Source organism: Misgurnus anguillicaudatus, chromosome 24 (assembly GCF_027580225.2).
Source record: "Misgurnus anguillicaudatus chromosome 24, ASM2758022v2, whole genome shotgun sequence".
Classification (NCBI taxonomy): Eukaryota; Metazoa; Chordata; class Actinopteri; order Cypriniformes; family Cobitidae; genus Misgurnus; species Misgurnus anguillicaudatus.
Window position 1 is genome coordinate 12,858,194 of NC_073360.2, and position 22,330 is coordinate 12,880,523.

General features: G+C 38.4%; 1 protein-coding gene across 1 annotated transcript; it reads right to left on the minus strand.

Moving 5' to 3' along the window:
- Window positions 1-18: 18 nt before the first annotated feature.
- On the minus strand, window positions 19-22,173 carry fxyd6 (FXYD domain containing ion transport regulator 6). Its single transcript, XM_055196022.2, has 10 exons — window positions 22,020-22,173; window positions 21,837-21,936; window positions 11,659-11,712; window positions 9,699-9,722; window positions 9,166-9,201; window positions 8,055-8,129; window positions 7,251-7,287; window positions 7,122-7,171; window positions 3,051-3,089; window positions 19-2,961 (listed from the first exon to the last, which is right to left on the minus strand). The coding sequence occupies exons 3-9, from the start codon at window positions 11,705-11,707 to the stop codon at window positions 3,061-3,063; spliced, it is 300 nt and encodes a 99-aa protein (XP_055051997.1). The 5' UTR covers window positions 11,708-11,712; window positions 21,837-21,936; window positions 22,020-22,173; the 3' UTR covers window positions 19-2,961; window positions 3,051-3,060.
- Between the last annotated feature and the right edge of the window lie 157 nt (window positions 22,174-22,330).

A 22,330-nucleotide genomic window follows, 5' to 3' on the forward strand; every position in this document is an offset into this window, starting at 1 on the left:
CGAACCCACATGCCGACACCTGTGTCAGACAAAGACTTTATTTATTCAGAAGCACAGAAATACACAGCAGCTGCACAGAGATAAGACGAACGTGTTCCAGATTCGTCCGTAATAGTAAAGCATCTGTAGCATTAGACTCGACAAAATGTGATTAATATTCAGTGAAACACTTCTTTCTTTAGAAACTGACCTACATTTTTATAACTCTCATGGGTTTTGCACACCAAGCGATGTGTGGCACGACACATATTCGCACGCGTACACAGACACACACACACACACACACACACAAAAGCAAATGTTGGTCTCCTTAGAGATTTTGATTCCATTACAGTGGTTGTATTACTGATATTAAAGGTATAGTTTACCCAAAATTAATGAATATCTCTTTGTGTTCGACAAAAAAAAGTTTGAACTGATGTGAGGTTAATAGTTCATTTTTGGGTGAACTGTCTCCTTAAGAAGGTAAACGAATAATCTAAAGCAACCATGAGAGGTAAAGGACACAGGTAAGTGGCACTATGGTGAGGTGAATTGCTCTTTCGGTCATGCTATCTGAGTCTGCATTGGGTCCAAATGAGGGCACAGAGGCCGGCAGTGTTGTAGCTGATAGAGCACAATAGTTTGGCGCCCCCTGTGGTACAGTAGTGGTACTGTTCTGTTTTTGTGCTTGGTCTAGGTACAGTGGTTTAAAGATTGTCAGGAAGAAAATGCCCATACACGCTGAGTGCGTTTACATTACACAGATTATGCTTAATAAACTGATAACACGTGGGGTCATGTAAACGCGTAAAATGGTTTTCTTTTATTGGGGAAAGTCCATAAACGGCGTAAGCAAAAACCGATCGGCACAGGTAGTTTTTTGCTCATTACCCCGATTTTGCGTGGCACGTAAAAACCTTAAAGGAATAGTCTACTCATTTTCAATATTAAAATATGTTATTACCTCAACCAAGAATTGCTGACACATCCCTCCATCATCCGTGCGCGCGCACGCAAGCGCCGGAGCGCGCCGCGACGCCTCGACAGCACCCAGCCTAGCCCCATTCATTCAATGGCACCAATCAGAGACAAAGCCAGAAGTGACCAAACACATCAACGCTCCTCCCACTCAAGACGAGTAGCCACACGAGCAAGTTTGGTGGAACAAAACAAAACGGATTTAAAAGAGGAACCACATTTCACGGCGTAACAGCACTTTTGGGAGCACTTCGACTCGGCGCAGGAACACCCTCCCTCTCCCATTATGAGAGTGAGAAGCGGAGCGGACTTTTCAGGCGAGTCAAAGTACTCCCAAAAGTGCCACCACGCCACAAAATATAGTTCCTCCCCCAAATCCGCTTAGAAAGCGATACGTTTTATTTTGTACCACCAAACCCGCTCGCACAACTACTCGTCCCAAACAGGAAAAACGTTGATGTGCCCGGCCACCTCCAACCCCACCTCCAAATGGCACCATTGAATGAATGGGGCCAAGCCAAACGCCATCGAAGCGTCGCAGCGCGCTCCAGCGCCCACGCGCACGCACACAGATGACAGAGGGATGCATCAACAATTCCCAGCCAAGGTAACAACACACTCCAACATTGAAAATGAGTAGACTATTCCCCTAACCGGCTTTCTCACGGTTTTGTCCATGTGCGCATGTCTCCACGTGTGACAGATAAACGTCAGATGCGGAAGTAACGCATAAAAGTCTCTGCTTTACTAAAGCAGTTGGCAGAGAAAGCGCGAAAATAAAAACTGAAGTTATATTTACAGGTTCTGGAGACACGAAAAGAGGTCAAACAATATAGCTTAAGACAGATATGCCTTCGGCTTTTTGAATGACTATTATGTACTATAGGCGATGACGTCACTACCTGCGAGAAACCTGACAAATCTCCAAGTCCCATGTAAACGCAGTTGTCTGCATAGCCGGTTTATTGATTTGCATGTAAAAGCATGAAAACAGGTTTTTATAATAAGCTAGTTATTCGCTTATTCTGTGCATGTAAACGTACTCACTGACTCGTGTGAATGTGGGCTCACTCATTCCCACACACGCGTTCAGACAACCCCTGTCCACACGCACACAACATGCATACGCTGTATATATATATTATGTATATATATTCTGCATCAATACTTACAGTATATTAAATGCGTATGTGTTTTTAAATGCCTGCAGATAATTTATACAATCTACAAGAGAAAAAACAGCAGGTGGGACACAAATGACGATACAAGAGGTAACCACCGATAACAGTAACAGTTATTTGCTGTTAAAGACACGAAATTATTAAAGGGATAGATCACCCGAAAACAAATATTTTTTGACTTGTGTCATTCCAAACTACCTTTATGTGACCTTCTCTCATTTATTGACGGTGACCATGTCTACCAAGCCCTATAAAGAATAAGTACAAATCATCAAAGTATCCTGATCGTAAAATAAAAGAGGCTACGTTAATGCTGTATATTACATAATATTTAAGTATTTTTACCTCCACTGAAGTGTTTCTTTTTATCCAGATAAAAAATGCTGTGTTGACATTACTGACCAAAGCTTGACGATGTCATGGTCACTACAGTATACTGCTGTATGGAAAATGCTTAAAAAAATAAACATGAGCGATTTGTCATTTTTGGGTGAACTGTCCCTTTAAACTATAGTTTTGCTGGGGAGGATTCGATAAGTTTAGGAATGATCTGCAGCAAGTGGCTAGTTTTACTTAAACAACTTACTCAAGACAAACTGTCGCAAAAGGGCACGGACGGATAGACGGATACGGTTACTGGTCACGTGACAGGACTAGAGGTCTACGAACAAGACACTGGCCCAATAATAACCCCGAGTGATAGTCTCCTCCCCCCCAAATCTTCATCTTTTCACGTTCCTCCCATAGCAGTGGTCTGGATCAGCTTCATCATCTTTAACATCAGTGAAGTGGTTCAGCCACAGCTATGTGTTCTTCATCACTGAGAGGAAGCGAAGCAGACATTACGTGATACAGCAAACTGCTGGACTAATTTCATCTCTGAATCTAAACATCACTCGTACTAATTACCTGGATGCTCTCAGTTCTCTGCTGCAGGGGTCTCCTTAGCTTTACAGGGAACAGATCAACAGAGAGAAAGCAGTCAGATCATTTAGTTAATGCATACATGGATCAAAAATAACTGTCTGCACAATTTGTTTGTCTATATTTAATCTGAAATACAGAATGTCTTTGATCTGTTTTTCATATTATATATGAAATTATACACTGTCAGAGAAAATGCTCCCAAGTTGTCACTGGGGCGGTACCCTTTAAAAAGGTCCCAATGGATATGACTGATGGTGCTCTGACAAGTGAACAGCGCGGAATTAAATGCGGGGAATTGAAAATGACGGTAAAAGTGAATGGATCCAATATCACTGGTCCTGTCCCACCCACATATAATGTTTTCGACACCCATGAGCAAGAGTTTTGCCCCAATGACAGCTAGGGCCCATATTTGACCATTTTTCTGATGGTGTAAATTCAATAGTTCATATTTTTCTGTTGTTTTACATTATATACATTTGTGGGTCAGAATGTATTATGTAAATTGTTTTCATATAGGCCAAGATTCAAAAACAAGGCTTAGGCCTTAGTTAAATAAAAACATTTAAGTACCTTTAATAAATGTGACTTGTGTGCCTCTTGAATAAACAGTGGCACTAAGAAAAGTGATGCGATCTGGGAAAACCCATCACATGGTTAAATTTGTACATGTTTCTGGTTTTGATACCATATGAAAGCAGGTTTCAAGCCCTTTTCAAATCTGTTTTTGTTTGTTTCATATCTTCATAACCAAAAGTCATGGTTTTATGAAGTCGGCTGATAGGTGTGATTTTCCGAAACTGAATTTTGAGAAAAATGGATTTAAGAGAGGCAATTAAAATAAAAGCACAACAGTGAAGTATTACGATTAAAAGTTACTGTTGGCTGTTTACTGTGGCAAAAGACCTAAAGAGCTATTTAAGTCACTATACGTGTTGTTAAATATACAAAATGGTCACTTTGACCCCAAGCAACGCACAACACTTGAACATTATTATGTTATTCTATTATCTGAACTGCATCTATTCACATTTATTCTTATTGTTACTTTTAGTGAAGTGTTATGTTGTTTATCATGGACATAGTCTCTGAACTTTTGATCACCCTTTGTATGTTTAGATGGCAAAACTATTTTACTTTGTTGACTTAAACCACTATAATGTGACACTTGCATTACATGCGAATGGCCCCTACGCTAATAGAACTCTGTTTTTGTCTCCCTGTCTTGTCCTCGACCCCGAGGACTATTAGACAAACAGACCCAGTTCCTGTTAAGGTCATTGCACCACTGATCTACAGCCTGTCCTTCAACGTGATGACCAGCCGATGCCCGACCAACGACCACCGGCTAAACCAGTTTAATCCGCTTACCCGCCTCCTATCCCTACCGTATCTATATATATATATATATATATATATATATATATATATATATATATATATATATATATATATATATATATATATATATATATATATATAGATATATATATATATATATATATATATATATTAATTCCTCCCAAGGGTTTTTGTCCTTCTAGGAGTTTTTTCCCATTGGGTTTTTTTCCTATGGGGTTTTTCGTCCCAGGGAGACTCAGTCAACTTTACTGTATACGTTACATTATTAATATGCTCGCTTGTACGGTTTAACCTTAGTCGCTATCTCTATTTCTTATATTATCTATTGATTTTCTGTGTTCTCCTCTACATCTTCTCATGTAAAGCTGCTTTGCAACAATTAACACTTGTGAAAAGCACTATATAAATAAATTGAATTGTACCCTAAATTTGGAGTAGCAAGCACAGCGCAGGTTGCCCCAATATCAGCATGTCAATAGCATGACTATGGTACCCTCACATGCAGAAATGTCTCTATCATCTGCCTTCATCTCTAGATGTGAAATAGTCCATTATAACATTGTTTAGGGCACTGGTATCATCAGGATTCATCAGATTGAGGCCATCATGTTTATCATAAAAGTGAGCAGCTACTCGACTCGTAATGTTGAATACACTGAAAAAAACTCATTCAAATATGCATTTTTTTAAGGTAAGTAGTTGCAATCAATTTATTTAAGCTGCATTTAAACAAAACTTTTGTTTTGTTTTGTATTTCAAATTTCTTTTTGTTTAAATGTAGCTTAAATAGATGTATTGCAACCACTTACCTCAAAAATTGAATAAATTGAATTAATAATATTTTTCAGTGTAGAACTGAGAAAATGACTTTTTAGTTTAGAGTTATTTTTTTCTGAAAAAACAATTAAATTGACTCAAGATACTTGTACACATGATGAAGGAGTCTTGATGTCCCAACAATATCAATAACTAATTTCTAACAAAAAAATTACTGCCTTTTGTTTTGTAGGGCAGCGTCATGTACTCTGCGATCTTATTATAACTTTTTATAAAAAAATCTTTGCGTGCCATAGTCTGCACAGGACTGGGGGGAGGTGTGCATTGATACACCTTCAATCCAGGGGGGGGGAGTGGGACCAAAAAATCTACCGGAAAAGTTTGTATACCACCGGCCCTCCGTGGTAAAAAAAAATGTCTCGTAGCCTATTTGTAGTAAAACTAGGGTAATACAAATCATAATCAATTTGCCCAACAACAAAAAAAACATTTTCATAATATTAATAAAATCATTAAATCATGGCTAATTTTCCTAAATGAGTAACTATACAAAATTATACCTGTTTGAAAGACGGAGTTGCGCACTTGTCAATCAGCTATTACATAACCGAGCGAGGCCAGAGATGAATGTGCTCATAAACGGAGTAATATGGAATAATTTGTGCATCTTTGAATAACTGTAAGAATATTTCCTTTAAATATAATTTTTGTCATATAAAGTTTTGAGAGATATTAATGTTTTTTCCACGGTTATTGCTTATTTATTTTAACGTGTTTGGCGCATTTGCCTCAGAGTTTATTTCAGTAATATTGCTTTTTTCCCGCTAATAATAATACAATTTACATGCCAATCCTGCTTCTTTGTCTTTTTATTAATTTCATTATGCTGTAATGTTAATTTATATGTGGATATTTAATGGCATATGAGACGTTCATTGCCGTTATATTATCTCCTCTAATATTCAAATCATATCCGGAATAATGTGTGCATCTTTGAATAACTGTAAGAATACAGTTCATTTGAAAATAATTTTTGTCAAAGTTTTGAGAAATAATAATGTTGTGAGGATATTTATATATTCAAGTTGAATACTCTCGTCTATTAATATGGAAATCTAATAGAAATCTAATAGTAGGAAATATAAAATGTGATACTGCAAAGTTACCCTTCTAAATTTTATTTATGATATATAGCCATATGGAGATAAACCTTTGCAAATGTGCTGATTTTATCCATTCAAGTACTCACCACCAGGCTAGAGATTTTAAACATCCTTAATCCACACTTTCTATCGATAGTCTCCGCTTGATGGATCAATCCGACCGCATATGTACTGAAATAAACAGGCATTCGGCGACGCGGCTTTTCACATCAAAGGCCGACAGGCTATGCAATTTGGAGAGGGGCCGATCAATAATCCCCCTATATATAAACATGGTTGGACCTGCTGAACAGGTTGAGCACTTTTATATAGCCTACTGTGTTGAGCAAAGAGGCTGCACAGTTTGACCAGAGGGAAGCGGCCGCACATCAGGCCGCCAGATGGGGTTGCTATAACTTGCAATGTATAACTATTAGCCTATCCATTATCAGACCGGCCCTCGCAGCCTCAAAACACTACCGGCCCCCCCTGGAAATGTCCCGACTCTCCCGATGGCCACTCCGCTACTGCTTCAATCTACATGTTTTGTGGTTTATTTTGATAGTTGAACTGTTAAGAGAGAAAAAGCAGTGGGCCACTATGTTGCACCTTCGGGCGGATAAGTCTTTTTAGCTTGTCATTATAAATAGTTTTTTTTAAATGAGTGATACATTATATGTCATTAGTATGACTATTATATATTACCCTAAGAAATTGTCAAGTATACTGAATATGTAAACTAACTTTACAAAAGGTAGTACTGCAATATTACCTTTGGAGACCATGATGTTCTCTGCTTGAGCTTCTTCATCTCCTGGGGTCCTGTAAAGAGAATGAAGAGTTTATTTTACACACTACTACACAGTATTAGTCATGCTAAATCTGCTTAGAAATGACTGACCTGGGCTTTTGGTTGACACCGCAGCGGCATCTGCGGCCTGCAGGGAGAAAATAAGCAGTTACAGAGAATGCGACCATATTGTGATATCAACACGTTCATTGCTAGTTAAGGTCCTAACAAAAGACCCTAGCGGGAGTCACTGTGAATGATGACTGGCCTTGTTTACTTGCACGTGTAGCCTTGTTTATTAGCACTTGATTCACTAAATCATACATATCAAAAACTAATCATAGCAAGAAGCGAATTACAGATAATATTTACCATCTTTGATAATAATCGATTCCAGATTAACAGTTGTTTTACAAGGTAATGTTTTAAATAAGAACCCTAATTAATATGTAAATTTGTTCAGGAATATTATTTATTTTATAAAAATCCTTTTAGCCAATGGAGGGATTCCCCCCCTGCAAGCTCCGCCTTTGCTCGATACCAAACCCTAGTTGTCACTGAGATTTACGTACTCATGTGTAGATCTTCATGATTGAAATTGTATCTGCTCTGAATGAAAATACTGCTGTGTAATTGATAACTCTTGCGAGGGAGTTCAGTCTGAGGCATTGTGCTCTGATTCTCCTTTGTTGTGTAGCAATTCATGCGTCATTCAGCTTTTAAATGAAGACGATCTATGAGACGACATGACTGGTGTCCTGCTTCACTTTTGCATGGTATTTTTCGCACAAAATCTGGCATATTCATTTACATTATTGAACGGATTATTCACATTTAAAGTGTGTGTGAATGCATCTGTAAGTAATGAATGAAGAGATTAAGAATCAGTAAGTAAAGTAAAAACACTTTTCTTACTGAGAATAAGAAGCACTCCCAGGGCAAACAAGACCACCGCAAATGCCAAACCTCCAATCCTTAAAGTCTCATAGTCTGTTTGGAAATAAAGGGTTAAACATTTTGAGTAATATAAAAAAACTCAAGTTTATACAGATTTGAACATCCCTATAAAGCATTCATTCAATATGATGTTTAAACACTGAAAGGAACATGCCCACATTTTGGGAATTTAGCACCCGAGAAGCCCCTGATGAGGAGCAGAGAGTTCGGTCAGAGTTGTGCAAATCACTCCGCCCAAGTATCAGTGCTTCGCCTTCTGAGAAGTTCACAGTATGTATACTGTTAAAAGATGGCTGTGTCTCATATGACCTTGTTATTTGTACACGCTGTGACTATACAAATCACAACACATAGATGGGAAGATGTTGGCATTATTTTGTCGCTTGTTGTGGGCAGTGTGCTGGCTGGAGCCGTTCGCTTTCAGTCTTTGTGCTAAGCTAAGCTAGCGGGGCTGCGTCAGACAGAGTTACAGCACGCACGGAGGTGAGAAAGGTATTTATGGACTTATGAACTCTGGGAGATCCGGGGAATAAGGTAAATTCCCAAAATGTGAGTGTGTTCCTTTAAATAAATAACAAAGGGACAGTTTCCCAGATAGGGCTTATCCTAGTCCCAGACTAAAAGGCATGTTTGCGCTGCCTTACTTAAAAAGACATCTTGCACTGATGTATCTAAACATATATCAGTGCCATTGTTTTGGTCTCAAGATGCACACTGTTGTTGTCTTTGGTAAGGTATGTTTGTAAAGGCCAAGTCCTAGATTAATCTAAACCCTGTCCAGGAGGAAACCTGCCCATTAATGTTGGTGCTTGATAAAGGTGCTAAGTATAAGCACCAGCTCAACTTAAATATCTCCTAAATATCCTCTCAGGGATCAGTTAGGTACAGTATCTCACGTCCAGCGTGTGTCTTATGAGGTACTAAGAAGAGGTGTTAACTAAGCTTACAGTTAATAGTTAGCAGTTATATTATCCTGCCTTTGACTGCCTGCCATTGTAGATATATGCTCCATATAAAATAACATAATCCTGTTTATGAGTGAGAAAATATTGCAAGCAGTGATATTTACCGTATTTAAACGCGTCCAACACCTTTTCTTTTTCATCTAATGGTGACAAAAGGGAAACAACAATGTTAAAAGTAATATTTTGATCAGCATTTTAATCTGAACATTAAAAAGGCTCTTGTCAAGTGTTTCATAAAATCAAAAAACAAAACTGTGGATAATTATGAGATAAGAAGCATCAAAGTTTGATTTCAATCATTGATTTTACATTGATTTTAATCTTTAACGTGGCCTTAGTCAATATTAAAGACAGCATGGCTATATTTTTGCAGAATGTCCTTTAGATTTTTTTTTTAAATAAAGAAAACAGTAAAACACTAAAAACATGACTTTAGCTGGGTTTTTACTTGTGTTTACTTGTGGTGTGTGTGTGTGTGTGTGTGTGTGTGTGTGTGTGTGTGTGTGTGTGTGTGTGTGTGTGTGTGTGTGTGTGTGTGTGTGTGTGTGTGTGTGTGTGTGTGTGTGTGTGTGTGTGCTTGCTTGCTTGCGTGCGTGTGTGTGTGTGGTAAAAACCCAATACAAATGTCCACACTTACCTTTGGCATCGATGTCAGACAAAGCTAAAACAACAAATGTAGAATAAGAAAGACATAATTAGTGTGGTAGCATCAGTTATAGTAAGTGAAATTAAAGTGCTGTACATTAATGCATCATTTCATTATGCAGCTTGATGGTTATTTTCTGTTTTAGACAGATCCATGACAGAGCACTACGTAACAGAAAATGGGCAAAAAGTATGATTCAGTCACAATAGCAGAGTTGTTTTGACAGGATCAATGTCATTTGTTTGTACGATCAAATCCCAAGAAATCAATGGCTGTGAGAAACTTCCAAAGCATAGCATTGTACTTATTTGTCTATACCGTATGCAGACTGTAATAGTAGAAAATCAAGTGGTGGGCCATTTAAAGTCCCACTGTGCTGAAAATCAAGTTTTTATTGCTGTCAACATGTCTATGTAGTGTTTTTAATATGCTTTAAAACAAACCATGTGCAAATTCATCAACATTGCTGAGTATTTGATCTATAATTGTTACACACATGTAACCAATTACATCATCGTATTTAAACTCACACGTGCTGAACTCACATGCAGTGTATAATAGTCTAACCTGTTAACATCAGAGCTAAAAAACAATTAGTGCTGCAAACGTGCTGTTCATGTATATGTGAAACCAAACTTGGCAGTTTTGTGTCGAAACAACCGAAATTAGCATCTATTTACGCTTACGAAACGGTGGATGCGGAGGCTAATTTGCATATTCATATCTATGGTCTGAGCTGTGCTATTCAGTAGACACGGAGACTAATTTGCATATTCATAGATCTGCGTATACATTAAAGCTAAGCATGTAGAAATACTGTCGCATGAAAAACTTTAACATATGCGTTTTTTTGCTCAAAGATGAGTTAAATCATCAACTATGAGGAGACTTTTATATAATTTTGCTGGTACAGCTAAGCTAATGAAAATTTTTAGCCTTAATTCCTTTTTAACGAGACAAGACATTTTATAGGTTTTAATGTACAGTAAGTGATTTGGACATTTTAAGTATTCATAGGATGGACATAATCTGCTCTTATTTTGAAAGCATTATTGACAACAAGGTTGCTAACATGCATTAACATTATTTGGCTAACATAAACTATCAAATAGTTTTTAAGCATTTCTTAATTTTTGTTGTTATGTTAATGCAAATACAATCGTTCATGTTAGTTTATTGTTGACCGTTACCAGAAGTTATTATGAAAATTTATAAAGCTTTAAATATAGATTTTTTTTAATAATATAGACCAGTTCAAATGATGTAAACAACGCTGGTCCAAAAACACTTCCTGTTACAGTTTGTGACAGTTATTTTTTTATTTTACATATATTATTATCTTTAAGATGTTTGTTTAACTTCAGTTAATTCAGGTTTATATGTTCTGTTGGTTTATTTTATCCCAACGTTTATCTAGTGTTAAAAAACGGAAACAGGAAGTGCTTCTGGACCAGTGTTGTTTACATCTCTTGAACTGGTTTATAATCATTTAGAAATGGACAATTATTCTTACAGATTCTGTGGTGGCAATGTGAAAAATAACTGGTTTGTTTGTTGACAGAGATTTTTTAGAGAGCATGAATCTAGTGCACATGTGCTGCCAGTTTCATGTGGCCTAATTGCAGGTGGGGCGGAGCCTCTCTGAAGACTGAGATGGATGGGAATGCATTTAAATGGATGGTCTTATTCTACAGATGAATTTTGTTTGGCAAAAACAGGACAACAATGCACAGCCACTGACATGTACAAGCATGCATACAGTACAAAAACAGAGAGTTAAAGAGCTGTAGAGAACACAAAGACACTGATCTCAGATCAGAAGAGGTCACTGATCAAATTCCCAGTTAGGAACTCATGGACAGAAGTAATGTTTCATGTTATGACTTTTTCCAGTTCTTTTCAATCCCAGTGGACACAAAGAGCATGGAGACCAATGTTAGGGGGCACTTACCCGTCACATAGACTAGGAGGGAAAAAAGGCAGGCCAGAACAGTTTCCATGGCAACTGCAATGGGGAGAAAGCAAGAGATAGTAAATAGAGTGAAAATTGGTGTTAGTGGGTTACATGCCTACCGACTACATAAAACTACAAAGATCTCACGATCGCATTTGAATCTGAGATATCGCCGTTGTACCTGCCAAAATTTGGTAAACAGTTTGAAAACATGAAGCTAAATTAAGTCTCCCCGCTACCACATACAGCAGAGAAAATAAGTATTTGACACATACAGTAAGCATTTTTATCAGTAAGGGGATTTCTAAGTGAATTTCCACCAGATGTAGCCATCAAGCCAAATATTAAATTCATACAAAGAAATTAGAACATTTAAGTATGCAAGTTGAGTTATAATAAATAAAGTGAAATGACACATCATCCAACTCGGTCGCAGTAATCATCCAATTAGCATTCATGCAAATAAAAGCATAGGTGAAAGCACAACAAACTTGTACTGTAAATGCGCCAGATGCACGTCCATGAAAGCACAATAATCCCATGCTTTTTAAGTATGGGGGCGGGCGGTCTTTGTCCCCACCATTTGTTTTAAAACAACGTAATGGCACTGCATTTAGGCAGACGTTTTTATCCAAAGCGACTTACAGTGCATTACAAAGTATGCATTTTTTATGAGCGTGTTTGTTCCCTGGGTTCAATCCCATGACCTTTTGCAGTGCTTATTTAAGACTCACACTGTGAGTAAACAAAGGCAATTACATTTTGTTTATCAAATGACATTTGTTTCTGAGCTCTTTTCATTTTACACCAGCTGGTGCAGGTAGCAAATGGTGGCATGCCTCATTTTTAACCACCTGTTCGACATCTGTCACATTGCCTGCTATATTAAATCATTCATCCATAAAGCCCTACAAAGGCTTCAAAATCTCTTGGATTTTTTCCATGTTGCTTCAGCTTTTGACAGTTTAAGTCTGTTCTAACATTTGTTAAAAGAGGAAAGAGATGACAACCAGTCCTGCGGGTCCACAATCCTTGGAACAGCTTTTAGGGACCGGGTCAGTCTGGTGCCATTTGCTAGAAGTGCCTGTGATCAAAGGCAGGATATTTATCCTATCATTTTTCAAGAAATGGATTGTGTCATAGAAGCGCTACTTTAAGATTTTATTTAATTTACCAATCATGACAGCCTTTAAGCCTGTAGCTCAACTGCATTAGCAGCACAAAGGGTCACATGTTTGATCCCAGGGAGCACACATACTAAAAAAAGTTTCTCTACAAAACAAGCTTAACCTCAGTCGAACTGCAGAAGGGATTGATGTTCACAAACTATACAGATATTGCACATTAAAATGTTGACAAATGCATCTGTGATCTGAAATGCACTTTACTTAGAGAAGTCCTAATTTTAGACCACTTGAAAGCAGATCCCAAAAGTGCATTTTGAAGATTCTGACATAAATGTTAATGTACCTATTCATTAATATATTGAAGGCTTCATGGGGATCAAAATGACAACAAATGTCAAGTTCAAACCTACTGCTTCTCACCCCTTTAAAGCAAAAGGTGTCATCACCAAAAAATTGTTAAAAATGACATAGAATGATTGAACGGAGAATTTATCCTTGTTCTGTGATGTGACATGTAGACAATTTTTTTTTTTGTTTGGGTCTGTAATGCCTTAGAAGCTTCCTAAAAACCTCTCTCAGATTGCTCTATTAGGGTGGGGGATTTTAAACAAGTGGTTTTGCACCTATTTGGCTCCCCCTACTGGCTTAACTTCCAATCTCATTACCGATTGGCTGACTTTGCTGCCACTCAAAAATGTAGCCAATTATTTTAAAGTGGAGGGGCAGTTAGATGCCTGTGATGTCATAAGCATCAGTTTTCTGACTGACATTTCTAAAAGAGGAATTTCTATGAGACTGAGATGTTTAGCATGTTTAGCACTTTTTGTATGTTTGTGAATGTGGGTAGACTACCATTATTCAACAAAGACAAGGTAAAAATGGTTTTTCATTCTCTGTCCCCTTTAAATAGGGCACCCACATCCCTAAATAGTGTTATGGTCTACCCATAAAAGATACAGGGTCGTTCTCACAAACTAGGGATGTCCCGATCAGGTTTTTTTGCTTTCGAGTCCGAGTCCGATTCATTTGATTTTGAGTATCTGCCGATACCGAGTCCCGATCCGATACTTCTATAATATATAAAAAAAGAATAAATAAGAGCGAAAAAAAACAGAACCAGGATGTTCCTAATGTCATGCCGCACGCATTGCTGTTTCTGTGTGGAGTCAAAAGAGTCTAACTCTGTGCCAGCGCATAACTATTGATGTGTTAAAAAATAATGAGAATATATATAGTATATGTACAGGGGTTAAATTGGGATTTGTTTTGTGGGGATGCTCTGTTGGGAGGGAGGGTTTGAGGGGTAAAATGTTTAATCCTGATGACAGCAAAGCCACTGGTGTGTTTCAATGACATTTTGGACCTCTGATAGGATTTTATAAGTTTCAGTATAAAGCTGTGCCACATGTTGACCCAAACTTTAAAACCTGAACTTTAAATTATGCAAATCTATGAGTCTGACACCCTATATGCATTTGTTGCACATGTCATTATGCACAATTGATCAAACTTTGAAGGAAGTTATAAGAATCAACCTCCTTGACTAATTCTAGGCATAAGATAGGCTACCCAAAAAGACTCAATTAACAAGAAAAACAACATACTGATTCAGCAATATATCTTATAAATTAGCCTGGCCATAGAGATTCCCTAAGATGGTCAGCAGTTAGTTATAAAATACCTATAGTTAGGTCGTAATTAATCTGTATAATCAAAATATATTATTTTATTAAACTATACAATCAGTTGTATCCAGTTATCTAGTTAACATATTGTAATGAGATGAGTGACATGGCTAGACATACTTTAATACTTTGTTTCTAGACATCTATTAAGTTTTCTCGACGTGGGCACCATTCTTACCTCTCTATCTCTCATCTCTCCAGTAATGTCAAATTATCCTGCGCGAATGCGTGTTCTTGAGGTTCTGAGTGAGACGCGGAGCTGCGTCTGAGCACATGGTGACAAAAACGATCAACGCGTCGTTTAAATGAGCGGTAAAAACCCGGTTTTGTCGTGGGTTTCTTGCACGCATGAGTGTGAAGCCTATGAATAAATTTGAAAGCACGTCAATAGGCTTGTTCGACTTCATGCGGCGCCGCAACAATCGACAGCCGGGTGGCGTCAAACTACCGCGAGAGTGATCCGCGAAATCATACGGAGGAGTTTGCTTTTAAATCGCTCTCGCGGAGCTTGGACGTCATCCGGCTGCCGGTTGTTGCGGCGCTGCGTGAAGTCGAGCAAGCCTATTCTCTTCTCATCAGTTCACACGCACCAGCGCAGCGCGTACACTGGCGCGGAGCAGAGCGAGACCTTAATGGATTTTAAATCCTGCATATGTATCCGAGTCCTGATCGGGAGGTAACGTCCGATTCCGATCGAGTCTGAAAACACGTGATCGGGGCCGATTTCCGACCACGTGATCGGATCGGGACATCCCTATCACAAACGGCACATTTTATGCCTTATCCACGTAAATTTTATTCTTTTAGGCTGTTTTCACATATGTTGGTGCGCTCCGTGGTGCGGCCTCGGACCGCACCAATATACATTGTATCATTTTTCAGTTAGTGCGGTCCGTGTTCACATATATATTTTTTTGCTGTACTCGAAATGCCGCACCGTACACCATGTGACAACTGTCAGTGCTGTCATTGGTCTTTGACAGCTCTTACCGTCTCATGACCACCCCCACGTTTCCACGACAACCAGCCTGACAGGTAGAGCGCAGCTATCAAGATGTGGAGATAAACGATGCACGTCTTTGCGAAGTTTCTTTGCTTTAACGCGAAATTGCGTAGCTGTTCTATTAAAGCCTTTCTCACGGAGCCGTTTGCTAAAAAGCCCCTAATGTCACTATTTGTGTGTGGAGGACAGCTATGCATTTATAAAATCATCAGCTCAAACGTAAAGGAGACAGTGAATCTCTATGCAACTGACCAGGATTGGCTTGTTTGTTGTTAACCCACAATATAACACCCGGCTCACGTCACAACGGAAGCCCAGAGGCTCAAACATGTGGAGAACTTCCTGTATTTGGTTCGGCCCGAGGTCCGGCAGTGTTCACACCACAGGTGGGTCGCCCCAGAGTTCGGCAACAGCCGCTCCGAGACCACCTGTTTAGAGCGGTCTCGGAGCGGCCGTTTAGTGCGCACCCGAGTGCGGCTGTTGTGTTCACACTGACCCAAACGCACCGTACTCGGAGCGACACGTCATTTGGGCCGACCTAAACAGTGTATATGTGAAAACACCCTTAGTTCAAATTAAAATATCATGCCATTTTTACAGTCAAAATAATTCTTATAAATTTGAATGCCATTCCAGTGTTCTGCTATTAGCACAACTTCTATGGTTACAGTATCTAAGGATATGCACAAAAGGAAATTAGATAAATCTAGGAAATCTTATCACGTCTTCCTGTAATAGCTCTGACTCCAGTCAGCCTTGGGACAAAGCATCGGCTTGGATAACCTCATGTGTTTTCTCCCATTACACTCAGCCCCTATCAGGACAGCCACATTGCTTTAGCTACGACAAGCTTGTTTGAGATAATGTTAACATGGTTTATCTTGGCGAATACCTCTCTTATCTAGGTACGGAGCTTCAGGCTTATCAACGTGTTGCCCATCTTAAAGTCACTGCTGTGCTGCTAATACACATAACAACTTAATGGAGGGGAAATAAAGGAGAAGCAAGACTATATGGAATGAGGACCAGGCCAATGGGAGGTAACATAGATCCCCCCAAAACATTTGATTGCTCTTTCATAGCTCAGGAGATTTGATGGAGTTCTCAGTTGTGATTTTTATTTAAGTATCAACTTAGTCGCAAATGTTTCTCCAAAAAATGCTTAGGAGAAATGAAAATAGAAACAAAGAAACAATTGTTAAAATGAATTATGAGTATGAAGCTTTAAAGGAGCGGTGAATCAAATACTCAATTTTAACTTGATAATTTGTTATATAAGAGGTCATCATACTTAAATGAACATCCTGCAAATTTCAGAACTGAAAACGTCCGTGCTACTGAAATATAACAGTTTTTGGCACCAAGCCAGTATTACAACCGAGTGTGGAATTCGAAAAAATATGATGTCAAAGTAGAATCCCCATAGCCAAATACAAGGACCACTTTTGTAGCCCCTCCCACAGCTTCGCGTGACACATGTGTGTCTCAACAATAAGTAAACATGTCTTTAAAGATTGCCAAATGTAACCAAAATTACTTTTAAATACATTTTTTCTGAGAGACTTTTATTTTGACACAGTGATCTGAAGTAACCATGGAAACGCATTTTTGGTTGTGGAAGAACGGTCTATGGGAAGAACACAGACGCTGGATAACGGAGGCTCAACATTAGGAATGCGTGGATAAAGTTTGCTTTTGAAGAAGTTCCAGCTCGCGTTTGTTTACTTTGTGTACACGGATTAATTTGTAAAGAAGTCGATGCTGGATTTGCAGAGAGACTGTGATTAAAAACACCACTAATATTGGATCTGACAAAAATTGACACAGCAGTATGCACAGTAAGTTAAGTTACTGCATTTCACTATTGCTTTGTTAGAAGAGATCGCTTGATATGTCTGTTGTAACATCCGTGTCGAAACACGTATGTTTGACTGTTTTAATGTACTAAAAACATTAAACGATTAATAAAGGTACAACACTTAACAACACGACTGTAATTTAACGGTAGAAATATACAAAGTTATTGATAAAGAAGGATTTATCAGCCGCAGTTTAGATTCTGATGCCCGCTTACTGTGTTGTATACGGTAATTTAGGCGAGTTGCGCTTGAAAGGTCCAACACCCAACAAAGCTTTTTATCATATAACTGTGGTATGTAATGTTACGTGTATGTCAAAGCAACCTCACAAGCACAATACAAATATACAAAGTTATTGATAAGGATTTATTAGCCGCAGTTTAGATTCTGATGCGCGCTTACTGTGTTGTATACGGTAATTTTGTCACTTCGGGTTTAAAGATTTGTTGCTACTTCACCATATGCATTGTCATTTTTGTGTATCATCTCTAGCACCCAGAACCCCTTGTGACTCAAACACATATGTGTTCGATTGCTATTTTTACACATTAATGTTTTTAAAACATTTGCCCACATGTAATGACGGGGAATGAAGCTGTCCAATCATAGCAGTAGGCGTTTACGTCCAGTTCTTCAGTGCGGTCCGCCCCTTCAAACGAACCATTTCTCCAGACAGCCACTAATCCATGTTACAAAATAGCCTATTACTTATTGCTTTTGATGTTTTTGAATGTACCACGCATCATAAGTAGACATCAGACAACAGTATAAAACAATAAAATCGACAAATTCACCGCCCCTTTAAAATGTAGAATGTTAAAATCTGGATTTGGATCAATTTGGTAAGAAATGTTCAATAATTTGATTGTAGACTTGTCAAATCTGTGCTCAGTTTGTGACGTTGTTATGATTTCTTCTAAAGTACCACTTTCACCATTTTCCCCATTCATACAGCACTTTGGTACTAGAAATTCAGAGGCGTCTGTGACACAAACACATCCCATAAATGCTCTGGGATCGCTCCCATAAGTAACATTGCCGTAGCATTCAAAGAAAGCATTCTGTGTGAACAAGATGCAGAAACAATGCCGTTAGGGGGCATGCCGTAGTGAGGACGCACATGTCATCGCAACCAGAAATTATGGTTCAGTTATTTGACACAGTGATTTAAACGCAGATCAATATTAATGATGAGAAATGTCAGCAAACGGGACTGAAGCAGAGAACAGGGAGCTTGTCACTATCCGCGCTGAATCTGAGATCATTTACCAGCATAACAAAACACCACATAACATGCTCCTTATGAGCTTGTCATATAAACTAAAATGCACGTGCGTTGTTTCTCGAGCGATTTAAACGATTCCAAAAATCAAGCAATTTTTCCATGATCTGTTTTACAAAGGCCTATAGTGTGTCAATCCCAGAAAATTGCCATAAAGGTGCCTTCTGTGTGAACGCAAGCATGTCCTGGAATTGTTTCTGGGATTGCTCCCGGAATGGGGACCTTTACATAGCCGAAACATTACATTAACATGTCCTGTGTGAACAAGGCAAGAAAAATGACTTGATAAATGCACCAAGTGCATGAGTACAGTTGCATGTCTTGTGTGATCTTACGGGACTACCCATGTGAACCTACCCACATATATAATATATATGTATATATATATAATTTATAATTTAAAACATTGTATTATAATATTATATATATATAAGGATTTATGATAAAAGAGCCCCTCACGTTTGCCAGATACTCGGATAATCTCATGCGTAATCAGAGTTTACTGTTAGGGGAGTGTCTTGCGTGTATATTGTGAACTTGAGGGTCTCTTTTATCATAAATCTTATTTTATCATTATCGTTTTGACGCGTGCACAACAGGTAGCTCCTATTTTGACGAGACACGTGATGCACATGGTTCACATGACGCAACAAGCACATATTTTGAAGACACAAGCAACACACATGACACTCCGAACACATGTTGTGAATTTGCGAACCTCGGAAGAGCAGTCACGAGCCGCCACTGGTTCTGACCATTTTTGGACCTTTTTGACAGTGTATAATTACACTAAAGGCACAGGATGTAAATCTAAAATGACGTCCTTAATTTCTTTCACTTGAAGTCTAAAATTCACATTATTTTTCCAAGAACACCTTTGTTTGCCATTTTCAAAATCAGATTTAATGGCTATGGTGAGATCGGTTATGGCTTCACCTTGAATTCATGGGAAGGTAAGGGTTAAACGTAGGGCGTAGGGCTATTTTAAAAGGACTATTTTTAAAACGTATGTTGTTCCAGTGCAGATGTTTATAATTGGTCATACTTGAAAAATCATTCAGAAATGCTTCCCTGTTGTGCATAGAATATAAAGAAGTTTATGTTAAAGTTATCAAGCACCTGGTAATGGTCTATACATTTTAGTGACCGATCACTTTGTGAACTCACGGATGCCTGGGGACAACTCTTGCATGTCTTTAATTATCAAACACAGCCTCTGTGATCTCAGCAGACATATCGGGAGAGAGTCGCTGTTAGACACAGCCAATTAATTTCTCCTTCCATGTAAAAGTCTCCCTAGCCATTTGCTGACCCGTGTAATTTGCCCGAAAAGTCAATTGTGACTTGTCAGAAACAGATATTTCCTGTGCTTCCCGGAGGATAAGAGGATGAGCATACGGAGTTTATCCTAGACCATATGTGTGAAGCTGAGAAAACATGACCTCATTGATGATTCGCTTTACAGTATGAATGAAAGCGAATATTATCATCAACAGATCCTGGCACTGTCTGAGAGCTCTTGTGACTAGGTGTAAGAGAAGCACTTAAGTGTTTACATTGGCTCATTCTGACAGAATTATACAGTGTCTCTCTCTCCATCTAATTATCTCTCTTTATCGCACACTTTTTGGCCTATTTAAACATTACCATGAAGTGTTGCTTTGAAAAATATGTTCAGTGGAGCACTGCATTTCTTACTTTTTGACTTTATTTTAAGCACGTAATGTGCTGCAGCTTATATACTAAGCATATTTGAAAAAAATATATTTTCTTTAATTTTATAATATATGTAATATCTTAAATATGTGGTGGTCATGTAGTAGAGCATTGTTAGCAATTCAAGGTTCATTGGTTTGATCCTATATGGCTTAAATGCCTGGTAAGGTGCTCTGAATGATAGCATCTGCCAAATGCATTCAATTGCAAGAAATGTTACAACATATACAAAATATCTGATTTCATTCTGATGAGCTTTCATTTATAAAAAGAGATGTAGGCATCAAAGTGATGCTGAAATATAAGAGGGGGTGTTGGTGACAGAAATGAAAGCATACATACGACTTATGTTGTATAATATAATAATGTAGGTGTATTGAATATCTGCCTTTTGTTTACACCAGCTGCTGTATGTGAGTTATCCAAACTCCTCCCTGCCCTATTTCAGTGGAAAACATTCCCTTTTTTCCATGACAGACCTAGTAATATCATTGAACAATATCTGACTGTGAGTAATAGGTCATCGAGACCCGGAGTGAGACCCTTAAGCCGTTCATCACAACCTCAACGAGGGTAAATTGCATCCATGACAACAAAGCTTTCATTGGCGCGCTGCCAGACGCGCCTCTACCAGGCTGCAAAAATATTGCTATGGCAACCGTTGCCGTTAGGTGATGAAAGCTGGCTGTAGTTTTGTACGAGATAATAATGACGGTAGCATGAAAAAATGAAATGAATGGACGGCTGTCATTGTTTATGATAGTTAGAAACATGCATACGCACTGCATTTAGATACATAATAGGCTGCAGAAGATTAGGAGCTACCTGTTGTGCATGGTGGTCATCACAAGACCCCTCCCAACCCGTGGACTTCCTTGAGCATGCATACTAAAATCCCATTTTCCCACACTTTTCTTTACGCACTCAGAAGCTGAACTCCATCCGCACGCGCCATAATTTTGCGCATCTCAGACATATTCACGTTTTTCGTTATTATTAAGGTAATATACTCTCTTATACACGGACGGACGCCACCATTTCATTACACTGCTTACATAGATAATAACATACATGATGGTATATGGGTCATGTATGTGGTGCCAATGCTTTATTAAGACACTATAATGCACTTTCACGACCACACAGAGCAATTCAGACACACCCTCCTGAAACGAAAACATCAATGTATCTTTTTTTATACACCATTACATATTTATACAATTGGTTATTTAACGAATTCCGCACTCACAACCTTGACTATGCGTAAATTGTATCAACAATGTAAAATATATTGTATATATTTATATATTTTGGTATAATTTACATAGGTTAGCCCATATATTTATTTGCATTACTTAGACTCGCTTTGTGAAATGATAAATGATGATGTCATTGGATGCACGTCAAATGTATGCACTTATGAAACAACGGTTTATGTGACAAAGACTAACAGCTTACTGCTAGTTACTTAACACTTTAAACAGAAGTGACTTCATACGTTACCTTGTCTCGTCTCCTTGGGTTTAGTTGTAAAACAAGTAGATGCAAAAGTGGGGCACAGGCTGTCAAAATCCACACGACTGTGAGCTCCTCACCCTTTTCTCTGTTAAATGGGTTATTTGTTTGGCGTACAGGTAATGAAAAGTTACAATTCGAGCATGAAACGTTTAATGTTGTAAGGTTCACCTCCTCTTTTTCGCTATAAAAATATTGACTGTTGGCTTGTCCCAGTATCCTCCCCTTCTCTCATCGCACGCGCTCGTGTTTCTTCAGGCGCTCTGTCGGTCCCCGCCCCGCCACGCGCACAATGAGACAATATTGCGCGTGTTTATCTTTATAACGGTATGGGCATAATTCAGTAGATTTAGCAGAAGTCTAGTATGCTTAAAAGTATAGATATAAATTTTTTACAAGTAAAGATTATTTGATTTATTAAGCTGTTGGTGGAAAAACATTCACAGGTTTTCAATATAGCTGACATGAGGTTTAAATTTCAT